At 41.5% G+C, this 14,865-nt stretch overlaps 1 protein-coding gene across 2 annotated transcripts in view; it reads left to right on the top strand.

Moving 5' to 3' along the window:
- Positions 1-14,865, top strand: part of SKIC3 (SKI3 subunit of superkiller complex) — an 84,255-nt gene that overhangs the window by 17,477 nt on the left and 51,913 nt on the right. For both annotated transcript variants that reach the window (XM_053295915.1, XM_053295914.1), the window contains exons 12-23: positions 2,331-2,417; positions 2,511-2,614; positions 2,692-2,818; positions 3,523-3,702; positions 5,269-5,393; positions 6,177-6,430; positions 7,486-7,588; positions 8,214-8,390; positions 11,304-11,448; positions 11,598-11,676; positions 12,763-12,824; positions 12,908-12,964. In XM_053295915.1, coding sequence (XP_053151890.1) covers positions 2,331-2,417; positions 2,511-2,614; positions 2,692-2,818; positions 3,523-3,702; positions 5,269-5,393; positions 6,177-6,430; positions 7,486-7,588; positions 8,214-8,390; positions 11,304-11,448; positions 11,598-11,676; positions 12,763-12,824; positions 12,908-12,964 — 1,500 coding nt within the window. The remainder of the gene's footprint in view (positions 1-2,330; positions 2,418-2,510; positions 2,615-2,691; positions 2,819-3,522; positions 3,703-5,268; positions 5,394-6,176; positions 6,431-7,485; positions 7,589-8,213; positions 8,391-11,303; positions 11,449-11,597; positions 11,677-12,762; positions 12,825-12,907; positions 12,965-14,865) is intronic.

The raw sequence follows: 14,865 nt of genomic DNA, 5'->3' as shown, positions 1-14,865 counted from the left end.
CCAATGAGCTTTCTAGTCGGTCTCTCTGCCTTACCCAGCCATTCCGCTTGTGGGAGGGACTTGGGAGGGGCTTTTTACTTCAAGCGACAAAGCTGGAGTGAAGCAAACTATGACTGACAACTTCCTCAGCAGAACTAATGCTAAATTTCCATCCCAAGCTCTGCCAATAGGAGGCAGAGCCTTTATCATGGCTGCAAGTAAATAAAAAAAATTACTTAGTGCATTGCAATATATATGCTTCCCCCACCCCCCATTTCAGAAAATGTAAGTGTGTGATTCATAGCAAATGTGGTTTGAAAACACGAAATCTTGGTGAATAAGCTGTTGGTGCTGTTCTTTGCTTCTGAACTTTATAAATCTCGAGCAGTCTTGCTGAACCATATTTCAGAACACTGTCATCATCTTGTTACCTATTGATATTTCTGGCATGTCTTTGTTTTAGCCTTGCTTAGAACTAGCATGAAGAGGTCTGTTATAAATATTGATTTTTTTTAAAAAGCCCTCTTATTTTTTATTTAGTGCATTTTTATACCACCTCATATAAAAATCTCTGGGTGGTTTACGATTTCAAAACACAAAACAGTTAAAATATTAAATCAATTTTAAAAGTTTCAAATATAAAAATAACTTTTAAAATTTTAAGCTTATGAACTAAAGCTTGATTAAACAGGTATGTTTTCAGATTCTTAAAAAAAAAAAAAAAAAGTCCAGAGATGGGGAGGCTCTAATTTTGCTTGGGAGTGTGTTCCAAAGTCCTGGGGCAACCCTAGAAAAGGCCTGGTTTGGGGTTGTCACTAAACGAGCCAATGGCAACTGTAAACAAACCTTCCCTGATGATCTTTATAGGTGGTGGGGTTCATGGAGAAGAAGGCGTTCTCTTAAATACCTTGGACCCAAGCCATTCAGGGCTTTATAGGTAATAAGCAGCACTTTATATTTTGCCTGAAAATGTATTGGCAGCCAGTGCCGTTCTTTTAGAATGGGAGTAATATGGTCTCTTCGGGTAGCTCAGGAGACCAGCCTGGCTGCTGCATTCTGTACCATCTGCAATTTCCAGACTATGTATAAAGGCAGCCTAACATAGAGCACATTGTAATAGTCAAGCCTGGATGTTACCAGCATGTGCATCATAATAGTCAAGCCTGGATGTTACCAGCATGTGCATCACTATCTTAAGGTCATTTATCTCCAGAAATGATCATAGCTAGAGTCTCAATCGAAGCTGACAAGTACTCCTGGCCGCTGCCTCAACATGAGAAATCAGGGAGAAGTTTGGGTCCAGAAGTACTCCCAGACTACATATCTGCTCTTTCTGGGGGAGTGTAACCCCATACAGAACTGGCAGATCTAAAGCACTTCCTAAGTTCTGACCTCCCATAATAAGTACCTCCGTTGTGCTTGGATTCAGCTTCAGTTTGTTCTCCTTCATCCAGCCCATTACTGACTCCAGGCAGGTATTTAGGGATGTTAGGCCATTTCCTGTTGAAGCTGACATGGAAAAATAGATCTGGGTGTCATCATCATATTGATATCATCAGGAGATTTGATCCAGAGTGTACTTTCTCAGCAGTTTCATATAGCACTTACATTTATATACTGCTTTATAGCCGGAGCTCTCTAAGCGGTTTACAATGATTTAGCACATTGCCCCCAACATTCTGGATATAGATGTTAAAAAGCATTGAAGATAGAATGGAGTCCTGTGAGACCCCATACAGTAGCTCTCATTTTGAAGAACAACAGTCTGCCAAGAGACACCATCTGGAATCTACCTGAGAGGTTGGAGTGTAACCACTGCAAAGCAGTGTCTCCTACCCCCAACCCTCTCAGGCAGGGGAATTCAGTTAGAGAATCTTACAGTTGTCATGTTTGGACTTCTTATCTTGGAGGGCATTCCTTATTATGATCTCCTTCCGGATCTCACAGGAAACAATCCCTGCCTGGAAATTGGGTGCGGAAGCAGCCAGACTGGGGCTTCTTCACAGGCTGGGGCTTCTTTGCTTGGGTTGCCGCTGCTGTTGTTTTACAGCTCCTGGTACCAGACTTGAGAACACTGGAGGGACATAAAGACATTTTCAAATTTCTTTCCTGTTCTTGGACATCCCCACTACCAAATGATAGACCAATGTTATGTTAAATAGATTCAAATTTTGTCATCCACTGAAAGGAAAAATAAAACCAAGCTTTCTGTTTATTAAATGGAAGCATGATGCTGTTATATAGGAGACCTGATGTTGTGGGGTTTTTTTGTTTTGCATCTCATGCTATGGATTTATGGGTATTTAAACATTTAAATATACATTTAAGTCAAATGTATATTTGGTTTCTAGGTTTTGGATATAAACAATGACCCAAAGCTTATTGCGCTTAAAGGCCAGGCCTGCCTAAATAAAGGCTGTACTGATGAAGCTTCAAAGGTTAGCATATTTTTCTTTATTGTAAAAAATTTTGTTTAAAAAGTTCCATGACATTCTGTATGAAACTGGAAAAATTCATGCTTTGTGTTCTAGATTACACAAGAACTTAAACTGGCATATCCCGACCTGGGAGATGCCCACTGTCTTGAAGGTTTGATTCATTACACACAAAAGAATTATCATGAAGCGGAAATAAGGTAAAGCTAGTATTCATTTAAAATTTTAAAAACTTGAAAAGGAACACTTAAAAAAATGTTTTATTTTTCTTTCTTAGCTTTCAGACAGCTATTGAAAAAGGACCTGAAACAGCAGACTTTCATTTCTGCCTAGGTCTCACATACTGGTTTATGAGTGAAGAGACGAGAAAAGAGAAAACCAAAGCTCTTACTCAGTTTCTGAAGGTAACACATTAAGGGAGATGAATTACTGTTGCACAGAACTGTAGTAATTATTGCCCCTCCTGCAGCCCATCAAATTGCTGCCTTGCACTGTAGCAGCCAGGTTAGCCACTGGGGCAGACCAGGGCCAAGTGAAGGAACAAAGACCAAACCTTTTCCCTTGTTCACTCACTCGCCTGTGTCAGTGGTGGCTGAAAGTTCCAGAGCAGCACACTGTTTACCCTTGGAAGGAGAGGAGAACTGCAGGAAACATGTGGGCAATGGAGCCTGAATGTTTCTGAAGTTTCCTCCCTCATCCATTTGAATCCAGAGTGGGGAGGCTAGAATGATTCTAAAAGCCACCTTTTAGAGAGGGAGAGAGGTTTAGGGTAACAAAAGGTGAATGTGAGCATGTGCGGTTGCATGTACTTAGGTTAGAGATGAGAACTGAAGCCACTGACCACACAGAAGAGATTAGTTTTGAGGAATGATTTCAAGGAGAGAGAGTTGAATTTGATTTATTGCTAGTTCTTCTCCACCCCCTTATTTCTTGTTGTAGATCTCCCCATTCCCACAACCCTTTTGCAGTGGAGTTCTAACTACACGGGTATTCAAGACAGAGCTTAGTGATTTGCATGGATATCTTTTTTTTTACATGTCACACCAAAAGTATCTGGAAGCCTGTTAAAATGATGGACTGAAATGTTCTAATGGGGTGTGTTTTGCAGGCAGCAAAAATGGACAGTTACCTGGGAACTGCTTTCCGCTACCTGGGTCAGTACTACAGGGATATAGCTGGAGATAAAAACAGAGCTCTTGGCTGCTATAAAAAGGCTTTTGAAAAAGATAAAACAGACGGAGAAGCTGGAGCAGCGGTGGTAGACTTGAGCACTGAGCTTGGAGACCTGGTATGGTACATCTAGTTCTAAGCATTTTTACATCTTGCAGCAATCGGAATAGCTGTAATGACCTTCACAAAATGAAGAGGTTTAGAACATATTTCATTTTCTAATAATTTTGTATTCTAAATAAAATCACTCTTTTCAAAACTGTCTGCATTTTCACAGCTCTTTCTGCCAATTTACATGGCTTTAGGATCCACTGACCACTTGGCACAGTAATTGAGAGATTATGACGTGTGTGTTCTGGTATCCAGGCCAGTAGAAGCGACTGGAACAACTAGCAGAGGCAGTAAAACTTTGAGAGAGTCTCCCTTCATAGATGAGGCTCGGTTTCTGCCTTCTGTTGCTGCTGTCATTGCAAAGCCTGAAATGAGGCTAATGTATAGGAGAGTTCAGTACCGCTCTTCTCCCCAGCAGTTCAGCTTGTCAGCCAGTAGAGGAAGCCTTTTAGATGGACATTTTAAATCAGTGAAAAATAGCAGATCAGAGGCATGCTTGCTTTGTTGGACATTGCAATGGATGAAAAAGGAGGAGAATCTCAAAGCCTCTGAATTGAGCTTGATTGTAAAATACTTGTACAACTCCTTGTAACTGAACTCTGTTCCAAAAGAAACAGAATAAGTCTTCCTCCCCCCCCACCCTTCCTTGATAAAGGCTTTGCCAAAATGCATTGGGCTAACAGAGCAATTCCGAGGTATTTGAGATTCTCCTCCTTTTTCGTCTCCTTTGGTGCCTCTCCCTTTCCTGTGCATTGCATTGAAAACAATATGCCTTCCTAGTAAAATAGGTTAGTTTTGTGGTAATGATGATTGCAAGAAATGGCGCCTCATGAGCCCTTCTGCATTTAAGGCAGCATGAAGCCAAAGGAGATGACAGCTTTGGAAAGGATTTTCTGGCTACCCAAAATAACTTGGGAGCTTCACGTTCCCATGTGCTTAACCACTCTTGAGGTAAACAATGATAATTTGGGATTTATCCTACTTGAGATTAGTTTATCTATAAAGACCAGTCTAACTACCCCATTCTTTTAAACCAAATAATTGTTCTCATAGTTTCTGGCAATATGCCTGTCAGTGATATAGTAGAATTTATACTCAATACTTGCAATGAGCAGATGATCGATATGATTATAATTTATTTTTAATCTGAGCCAAGACTCAGTTGAGTTTAACTTTAGAATTTATGTTTGATGCCAGAGCTCAGCCATGGAACATTCTGAATTAATAATACAACCCCTCTGCGCATGTGCCAAGTGCCTTTCTCTGACTAGTGAAACAGCCAGTGTCATCCATCCAAGACTAAGGAGGCACAGATTCCATTTCAGAGGGGTATGACTTCTAGGCAAGCCTGGGGTCTAGCACTACTCATTTAACAAATGAAATGTATTATTAATCAACTCTGATTAATTCTGATGTTTGCTTCTCCTCATGATACTGTCATGCCTATAGGATTTCTGTGAAATTACTACAAAGCTGTAGATTCCCATGCTAGAATTTGCTTGTAGACTTCTCTATTCTTTGTAGTTATGTGCACACATAATAAACTGTTCATAACATTACACTTGTGTGTTAGGATACAGCCCTTGACATCTTGACAAACGTAACAGAAAAAGCCAGCGCTGGAAGAGCAAAATGGGCCTGGCTACGTCGTGGACTTTATTATCTTAGAGCTGGTCAGCATTCGCAGGCTGTGGCAGAGTAAGGGCATTTAGTTGTTTTCTGCAAGTCTTATAATGCATGGTAAATACGTTTTTCAAAACACAGAGTCTTTTCCACTATAAATCTGGCTGATTGATGCTTGTTTGCTGGAACCACTGTAAACAACTTGTCGATCTTTCTGCTTGATTGTAAAATATTTGGGTTATAAACCTGCATGCTATATTCACAGATTGTAAAGTGCAGAACAGCTTAAGCTGGGTTCTGACAAGCGTAACCTCCAACCAGCTGCCTTCACACATGGAGCTCTACTGCACTTTCAAGTGTACAGCAACACAGTGGAGCTATTCAGTAACAGTCAAAGCTACTGGTGGGCCACTGTGCGAACAGGATGCTGGACTAGATGGGCCTTGGGCCTGATCCAGCAGGGCTGTTCTTGTGTACTGGCTTCACCGATTTTGAAAGAATTGCACTGGCTGCCAATAAGTTTCCAAATGAAATACAAAGTGCTGATTATTACCTATAATGCCTTTAATGGCTTGGGTCCAGGGTATTTAAGAGAGTGCCTTATGAAACCTGTCTCCTACTAAGATCATCTGGAGAGGTCAGTTTACAGTTGCCGGCTGCCAGCTCATTTGGTTGCAACCCAAGGCCAGGCCTTCTTGGTAGCTGCCCCGGGGCTCTGGAATATGCTCCCTGTTGAAATAAGAGCCTCTCCTTCTCTGTTTTCAGAAAGCCCCTTACTTATAAGGAAGACTTATAAGTAACAAAGTAGCTCTTGATGTTTTGAATTCAATAATGGCCTATGTTTTCTTGTGTGTCCAGTTTGCAGGCAGCTCTGAGAGCAGATCCAAAAGATCCCAACTGCTGGGAAGCGCTAGGAGAAGCATATTTGAGCAGAGGGGGCTACACAACAGCATTAAAATCTTTCCGAAAGGCCAGAGAACTGAATCCCAAATCTATATATTGTATTTATAAGGCTGCAGCCATTGAACAGATTCTAGGAAAGTATAAAGATGCTATTGCAGAATATCAGCACATCTTGGAGACATCAAAAGACTATGTCCCTGCACTGAAAGGTATTTATGAGTAATCATTTGTTAGTGACCTGAATGATAGATTTACCACTATGGAATTACATCTGTCACCATAAATCTATGCTTAATAGGTTTCAGTGTTTTGTTTTTGTGTTCACAATTTTTCCAGTTGTTTCAGACTATTCACTTCTCAGCTGGACAAATGTTAGTTTCTCTAGATGATTTAGAATTCAGAAGAATGGTTAGTCTGTTCTTTAGCTTTGAGTAGGACTAGGGGATCATGGTCTGCTTAAACACTCGTGGCGATACAGATAGGGTTTCTTTAAATAAATAGTCTATTTTGACTTAAAAATTAGATTTAAACCTTTCATAGTAAATGTAGAATCCAGAATAAATTTATTTTTATTATAATACCCCCACCTCCATCCCTTTAAAAAGCTGTAATTTAAGGGGTCAGCCCAGTTTTTTGCTACATTCTTCTCTTCCCCTCCCATCCTTGTTGCATGGGATTTGTGTACTGTTTCCCTTCCGCTTTCTCTCACACAAAAAATCCATGCACACATTGCCAAACATAGCGATCTGTCTGCATGTAACCACAGATCAGATCATGCTCTACATCTTGAATGGGAACAAAAATAAGCACAGCCAAAAATAGGTAATTGTCTTTTGTCCCTTAACTCTCTTTATTTTGCTAAATTATCTGGGGAAAAACTTGTATGTACATTAAAATTACTAATAGTACTATTTAATACTAATAATATTATTTAGTATTACATAGTACTGTTTGATAGAAATAACAGTAGTATCATATTAAATACTATAATTGCCAATAGTGGTATTAAATAGTGATATTAAACTATTAAAATCACTACTGGTAATAGCAATATAGCATGAAATGCAAAGGATTTCTAATGTATTTCTGATAATGTGCCACTAAGAATTTACAATTTTAACTAAATATGCATAGTATCGTTAAAAAGAAATTCTTTTCTGCATAAGAGAGGCATGTAAGTTCATTTGCAGCTGTGTGAGACCTATGAGCCTAATTTATACTTAATATAATCTTAGCATATTTTAAGAAGTTATTTTCTGTCTAGGTCTGGGAGAGTGCTATCTTAGGTTGGCAAGGACTGCTCTTGTTGACTATCTGGATGGGAAAGCTCTGGACTACATAGAACAATCCCTTGATTTTTTAGCACGGTTAGTGTTAATATATTTATTGTGCATTGTCATCTTGAGGTGCTGTAGGGTTTCTTTAAATAAATAGTCTATTTTAATTTTAAAAATTGGATTAAAACCTTTCATGTAGAACAAATTTATTTTTGAAAATAATTATGCGTACCAGCCATTGTCCATTTGCTTCCATGTTCCCACATACATCCAGTTGCCTGTTCAAGAAGGAAATCCTAATGTTAAAAGGTATGATGTATCCCAGGTGTGCATTGGAGCTCATGTGGATTTAGGGATTGGAAAGATGGGCTGAAAGATGGTACTGTACTGATTTCCATAAAACACAGATGCACTTGCTCTTTCTGGAAACTCCTAAGCACATCTAATGCCTGTAGAAATCAATATTGTCTTGTCACTGATATGGAGGGTTAATGTACTTCATTGAAGAGTGTAGAAAAAGTGAAGCACCACAGGCTTGCAGTCATTGGTGTGTAATATTTTGGGCATTTTTATGCCTGTCATTTGAAAGGTTTGGAGTGTGTGCGTGTGTGTGCTTTTCTGAAAAAGTCAGCAGATGAGAACTCTTTAGGTGAACTCTTATGAAACACCTCATTCATTTTCTCTCTCTCTCTCTCTCTCTCTCTCTCTCTCATAGAGCAGCAAAACATCGCCCTGAAGTATCTTGCCTTTGGAAATTAATTGGAGATGCCTGTAGTAGTGTTTGTGCTGTTTCACCATCCAAAGTGCATGTGAAAGTTTTAGGATTCCTTGTTGGCCAGAACACAGACAAATTTGCACTAAAGAAAAGCGATCTTCTGAGTCTGGGGGGAAGGTAATACATGGCATTTTTTACATAATGTATTATATGAGGTCTGTCTTTCTGTTTGTCACCTTCTGAACTCCTTTAGTGTAGACCAGGGAAACTATCGTTTGTAAACAGAGGGAAGGGAAGATAACAAACTGTGTTCTAGAAAATTTTTAAACTTCATCTGGCAGAAATCCCTCAAGTTTCTCTTCTCTTTGAGAAGTACATAGGAAAAATAGTTCCCCCCTGCTTTAGGAAAAGCATCAGTGCCTTTGGACACCGGCTGCTATTCTAGTCTTTGCCCTTATCTCAGGTCTATTTGCCTGCCTAGCAACCAACAAACTTCACATTAAAGAGAGGGACAAAGACTTCTGTGATAATGTGGTCTCAAAGCAAAGGTGCAAGACTGATCATGTGAACAACATTCACACACATTGTGACTGAATGTTGTTCACACACATTGTGAAAAACCATATGTGAATAACATAACAGGTGTTATGTTTGCAATAAGTGGGTAAGCAGAAACATAGGTGAGGCAAGAGAGAGCAGAAGCAGGTGCCGAAAGAAAGGTGGGTCAAAACCAGTTGGAAAGTTGACCCTTGCCCGACATGGCTTATAATATCTAATGGGGGTTGTTGTAGGAGGCCTGATAGAGATCATAAATGCTTCTCTGAGGGAGGGAAGGATGCCTCCTTGTCTTAAGGAGGCAATTATTAGACCACTTCTAAAGAAGACTGCCTTGGATACCTCAGAGTTGGGTAACTACAGGCCTGTCCCCAACCTTCGGTGGTTGGGCAAGGTAATTGAGAAGGTCATGGCTTCCCAGCTCCAGACAGTCTTGGAGGAAACCGATTATCTAGACCCATTTCAGACTGGCTTTCGGGTGGGCTATAGGGTCAAGACTTCCTTGGTCGGCCTGATGGATGATCTCCAATTGGGAATTGACAGAGGAAGTGTGACTCTGTTGGTCCTTTTGGACCTCTCAGCAGCTTTTGGTACTATCGACCATAGTATTCTTCTGGAGCGTCTGAGGGGGTTGGGAGAGGAGGGTACTACTTTGTAGTGGTTCCACTCTTACCTTTCGGTCAGGCTCCAGATGGTGTCCCTTGGAAACTGCTGTTCTTCAAAATTTGAACTTTCCTATGGTGTCCCTCAGGGCTCCGTATTGTCTCCGATGTTTAACATCTACATGAAACCGCTGGGAGAGATCATCAGGAGATTTGGTGCAAGGTGCTATCAGTATGCTGATGACACCCAAATCTATTTCTCCATGTCAACCTCATCGGGAGAAGGCATAACCTCCCTTAATGCCTGCCTGGAGGTGGTGATGGGCTGGATGAGGGATAACAAACTGAGACTGAATCCAGATAAGACAGAGGTACTTATAGTGCGGGGTCAAAACTCGAGAGATGAGTTTTATCTGCCTGTTCTCGGTGGGGTCACACTTCCCCAGAAGGAATAGGTGTGCAGTCTGGGGGTGCTTCTGGATCCAAGCCTCTCCCTGGTGTCCCAGGTTGAGGTGGTGTCCAGAGGTACCTTTTATCAGCTTCGGCTGATATGCCAGCTGTGACCGTTTCTTGAAATAAATGACCTCAGGACAGTGGTACATATGCTGGTAAGCTCCAGACTGGATTACTGTAATGTGCTCTGTGTGGGGTTGCCTTTGTATGTAGTCCAGAAACTAAAGCTGGTTCAGAATGCTGCCGCTAGGTCGGTCTCTGGGTCATCTTGGAGAGACCATATTACTCCTGTATTGAAAGAGCTACACTGGCTGCCGATAAGTTTCCGGGCAAAATACAAGGTGCTGATTATAACCTATAAAGCCCTAAATGGCTTGGGCCCTGGGTATTTAAGAGAATGTCATCTTTGCTATGAACCACACTGCCCATTGAGATCATCTGGAGAAGTTCATCTGCAGTTGCCACTGGCTCATCTGGTGGCTACTCGGGTACGGGCCTTCTCCATTGCTGCCCCAAGGCTTTGGAACACACTTCCTAATGAAATAAGAACCTACCCATCTCTTACAACTTTAAAAAATGCAGTCAAGATGCATTTGTTCGTCCAGACTTTTAATTAGATGTTGTTTTATTTGTGTTTTTAATAGTTTTAATGTTTTAAATTTTAATGGTTGAAATGTGTTAATCTTTTTATTAGTTGTTTTTATTGTCTTGTAAACCACCCAGAGAACTTGCGTTTTGGGCGGTATAAAAATGTGCTAAATAAATAAATCACCCTCCCTGTGTCTAGTGCAGGCCTGCTCAACTTAGGCCCCCCAGCTGTTTTTGAACTACAACTCCCACAATTCCCAGCCACAGTGGCCAATAGCTATGGATTATGGGAACTGTAGGCCGACATCTGCAGGAGGGCCGAAGTTGAGCCGCCCTGGTCTAGTGATACAACAGTGAGGATGAGCAAACTGCAAAGATGGCAAGTGCCAGCAGCAAGGCTACTGAAAAATACTCCAGGTTGCCACTACCACCACCTTCAAAGTAAGCCTTCACCTGGTTACATATGAGTGGGTGACTTGATGTGTGAGATATTCCCCTTAGGGGATGGAGCCGCTCTGGGAAGAGCAGAAGGTTCCAAGTTCCTTCCCTGGCTTCTCCAAGATAGGGCTGAGAGAGATTACTGTCTGCGTCCTTGAAGAAGCTGCTACTAGTCTGTGTAGGCAATACTGAGCTAGATGGACATTTGGTCTGACTCAGTATATGGGAGCTACCTATGTTCCTAACCATGAAAACTGAACAGCATTAGTCTCAAATATGGGGGTTGTGTAACATTCTCCTGCTCTCTCATAAAGTTTGTTAAAGGCATTTCTTTTCAGAAATAGGGGGATATAAATACACTCGTTTTTTGAAAACATCTTTAAATTAATGTTTATTTGTTCGTTGATTTTGTTAGTATAAATGACTCTTAGTTCTATGATTCATGTTTCTGTAGGTGTTATGGCAGAGGATTAAAACTGATGTCCTCACCAAACACATGGTGTGATCTTGGGATAAATTACTATCATCAAGCACAGCACCTTACAGCAATGGGTAGTAAGAAGAATGAGATCAGTGAACTCCTAGAGAAATCTGTACAGGTAATTTTCCTGTGGTTTTTAGTGCACTTTGCAATAAAGATCCATTGCTATCAGGGTCATTTTTAAGTTTGTGGCTAATGTAAAATGATTTTTAGCATAGGTAAATATGGCTTGTAGAATTACAGCACTGCACAATCAATCTCTTTCAGTGTCTTAAAAAATCTGTGAGACTAGACAGTAAAAACCATTTTTACTGGAATGCCTTGGGTGTGGTGGCCTCTTGCAAAGGTATGTTTCAAAGTAAAACTTTTAAAATACATGCAGACCCTGTTATCTACGGAGGTTCCTTGGGTAACAAAAAGGCAGTTGGACAAAAAGTCCAACAGCATAGGGAGGCTGGCTGCGGCCACTGCAGCCCCCTGGCTCCATCCCCCATGTCTGACGTCAGACACAGGGGCCCAGCTAGCCATATCCCATGTCTGACATGGGGGGCGTGGTCTCCCTCCCAAACAGGGCCACGTGGCCCCGTTTGGAAGGGAGAGTGGCCTGTGCTGTGTTGGGCAACATGGGCCGGAGCGAATCTCCCTGCCTTAAAGGCAGGGAGACTCATTCCGGCCGCACTGCCAATGCAGCGCGAGCCGATCTCTCTCCTAAACAGGACTGCACGGCCCCATTTGAGAGGGTGATGGATCGGCCCCGCTGCATTGGCAGAGAGTCCAGGAGCGGCTCCCCCAGCCTTTAAGGCAGGGAGAGCCACTTCGGCCAATTTCAGCTCTAAACAGGGCTGCACAGCCGCATTTGGGACCGAAATAACACCCCCCACATCTGATGTCAGATGCGGGGTGTGTGTCTGGGTCCGCTCGCATCCCCTGATTGGTGGTGGCCCAAGTTCTTTGAACCCGTTTGCCCAGTGGTGGCTCTGCCCCTGATTAAATCTATGACAATTGGGGGGTTAGGTTCCTGGATAGCAGAAAAACGGCTGGAAAAGGCATAAGTAATTGAAAGAAAGTGCCATTACATGCTCTGAGGGTCCCCAGCTGTCCAGCAATGTCCCCCAAATGCCAATTCCACCCCAATTTTTCCATTAAAAATCACGGGGGATTCTTGTTGGTTGGTTGGTTGGTTTTTTTACACAAGAGCCACAAAATGGTGGCCAGAAATGACCTCAGAGGTCATTTCTGGCCACCAGAAAACTGCAGATACATGGAAATTAACCCTTCTTTTGTTCCATGTCTGGCGAGGTCAAGTGTCAATTAACAGATTGCAAATACGCAGTACCGCAGATGTCAGGTCCACAAATTGTCCCTTTATTTCAGTGTTCAGAATTTCACCTGCTGTTGCAGAGGATTTTATAGTTAGATCTGTGTTTTTCAGGTATTGGAAACTATGCTCTTGCACAACATTCGTTCATTAAATCTCTTCAAGCTGAACAAATTGTAAGTGCTCTAGACAGCTGTATATGTTTCAAAGAGGAGTTCAGGAATATTTCATTTATATTTGTAACCTTTATTTTGTCTAGAATGTTGTTGCCTGGACCAATTTGGGAGTCTTGTACTTAACAAGTGGAAATATAGAGGTAAATGAATTTTTGTGTGCCACCTTATTCAAAAACAAATGTGTTGTGTATAAAGAGATATGAGCTGTCATAGTGTTCCCCCCCCCATTTTACTGAGCTGTTGGACTCTTTAAATATAGAATTAATATTCAACCAGGATAGATGTTTGGAGTGAAGAACATAAGCACCAAATGTACTTTGCCCACATATAACTCTTATGGGATCATCTCACAAAGGTATCGCTCCTCCCAGAGATTGCAGTACTGAAGACTCAAACTTTTTTAACATGCTCTTTTTAAAATAGAATGCAGAAAGCGAGAGGGGAAGAGGAAGGAGTGGTTATACACTGAAAACTGAACCAAAACAGGAGTTGTCTGCTGATATCAAAATGGGTGGTTTTGTGAAGGGAAAGGGAAAGCGAATAGAAACAAAGACTATTTGTTGTTGGAAACCACATAACTAAACAAATGGTGAAGATAGAAGAGCTTGAAGCTCATATTGGTATGAAAATCTGTAATGTTAAAAAGTTCTTTACTGTGGTTTTCCACAGAGAATTGGGCTTTTTTGGAGGGAGGGGTAAAACCAATGTTAGTTTCTGGCTTCCAGTTCATAGGTGGCATCCCCTTTCAGCAAAGTAGCACAATGCTCCACCTATCCTCCCTTTGCTTGGTCCTCTATGATTACTTGGAGGAAAGGCACTTGGGAGAGACAAAGAGAACTTTACTTCATCAGAATCAATAAGACTAATTTCAGATAAAATATGTTTAGGATAGGAGCATAAACATACGCCATTATTTCTCTTTCAGAAATCTAATGTGGAACAAAGCTTATCCCTCCTCCCACCATAAAAATGCCCTTTGCCTCTCTCGCTTTCCCCCAGTATTGTGTGTTTCTGATGCTACCACTGCTACAATCAGGCCTCTGTGCTTTTGTGTCTTAATGTTAATCTTGGCTGAGTAAGCCACACCTTTGTTGCTGGGGCAACAGAACCACCATTGGCTCTAAATGCCACTTCCCCATTTCTTTTCTGATGCTTGTCAGCTAGACCCTGCTCTTGCTGATGTACCCTTATCCCCTGTCCTGCGTAGGTGCGATGTCCAGGTCATTCTCATCCCCTGAGCAGAGGAACAATTGCACATTCTCAGAGAAAATGCTTCCATCCATACATAGTTCAAATTTCTCTTTACATTGTGTGGCACCTAGAAAAGAAATCAAGTAGTTGTTTCAGCTGCTTTATTATGTATTGGACTTAATGCTTATTCCATCGCATGAGCTCAGGGCCAATAACGGTATGCTAATTTTTCTACTTTACCTTTCCTATTACTGGCCATTAAGAAGCAGTTTGGATAAAAATGTCTTATGCCACTTCTGGAAGATGCATGTACCAAGTGTCCAGGATAAGAAATTCCAGAAATTTTGGGACAATTCCTCCTGCTTTTACCTGTTCTTCCCTAAGACTTTATATCTGCTTTGTCCCACTTAAAAACAAAGCAGCACAAGCAATGGGAACCAGAGACACTTGGGTTCATAGCAGCTTAACCAATAGTAGCCAGACATTTTTCCATGTCCCGCTTAGGGCACCTTGGCCAATTACTGCGAAATATTTTATTATAACCACCACACACAATATGGGAAAGAAGTAGAAAACAAAAAAAACCCCACCACCCTCATTAAAATCCAATGCATTGTTTAAAGCAGCAGTAATATAACTGACACACCTCACCACCCCAAACAAATCACTAAAGGCTTGGGGGAGAATAAAACTAAATCTACTGGCTGACATGATGGGCAGCCCTCCAATGCTATGGACCCATCAGGGCTGCAGCGGGACGTTGGGCAGCCCTGATGATGTAGTGATGGGGCTGCTGTGGAATGACTTCAAACTGCTTCTGGACAGCAGTGCAGTACTCCTTCCATTGGAA

The sequence above is a fragment of the Hemicordylus capensis genome, chromosome 2 (genome assembly GCF_027244095.1).
Source record: "Hemicordylus capensis ecotype Gifberg chromosome 2, rHemCap1.1.pri, whole genome shotgun sequence".
Classification (NCBI taxonomy): Eukaryota; Metazoa; Chordata; class Lepidosauria; order Squamata; family Cordylidae; genus Hemicordylus; species Hemicordylus capensis.
Note: the sequence above shows the minus strand (reverse complement) of the source record. Positions and strands in the feature narration are given on the sequence as shown.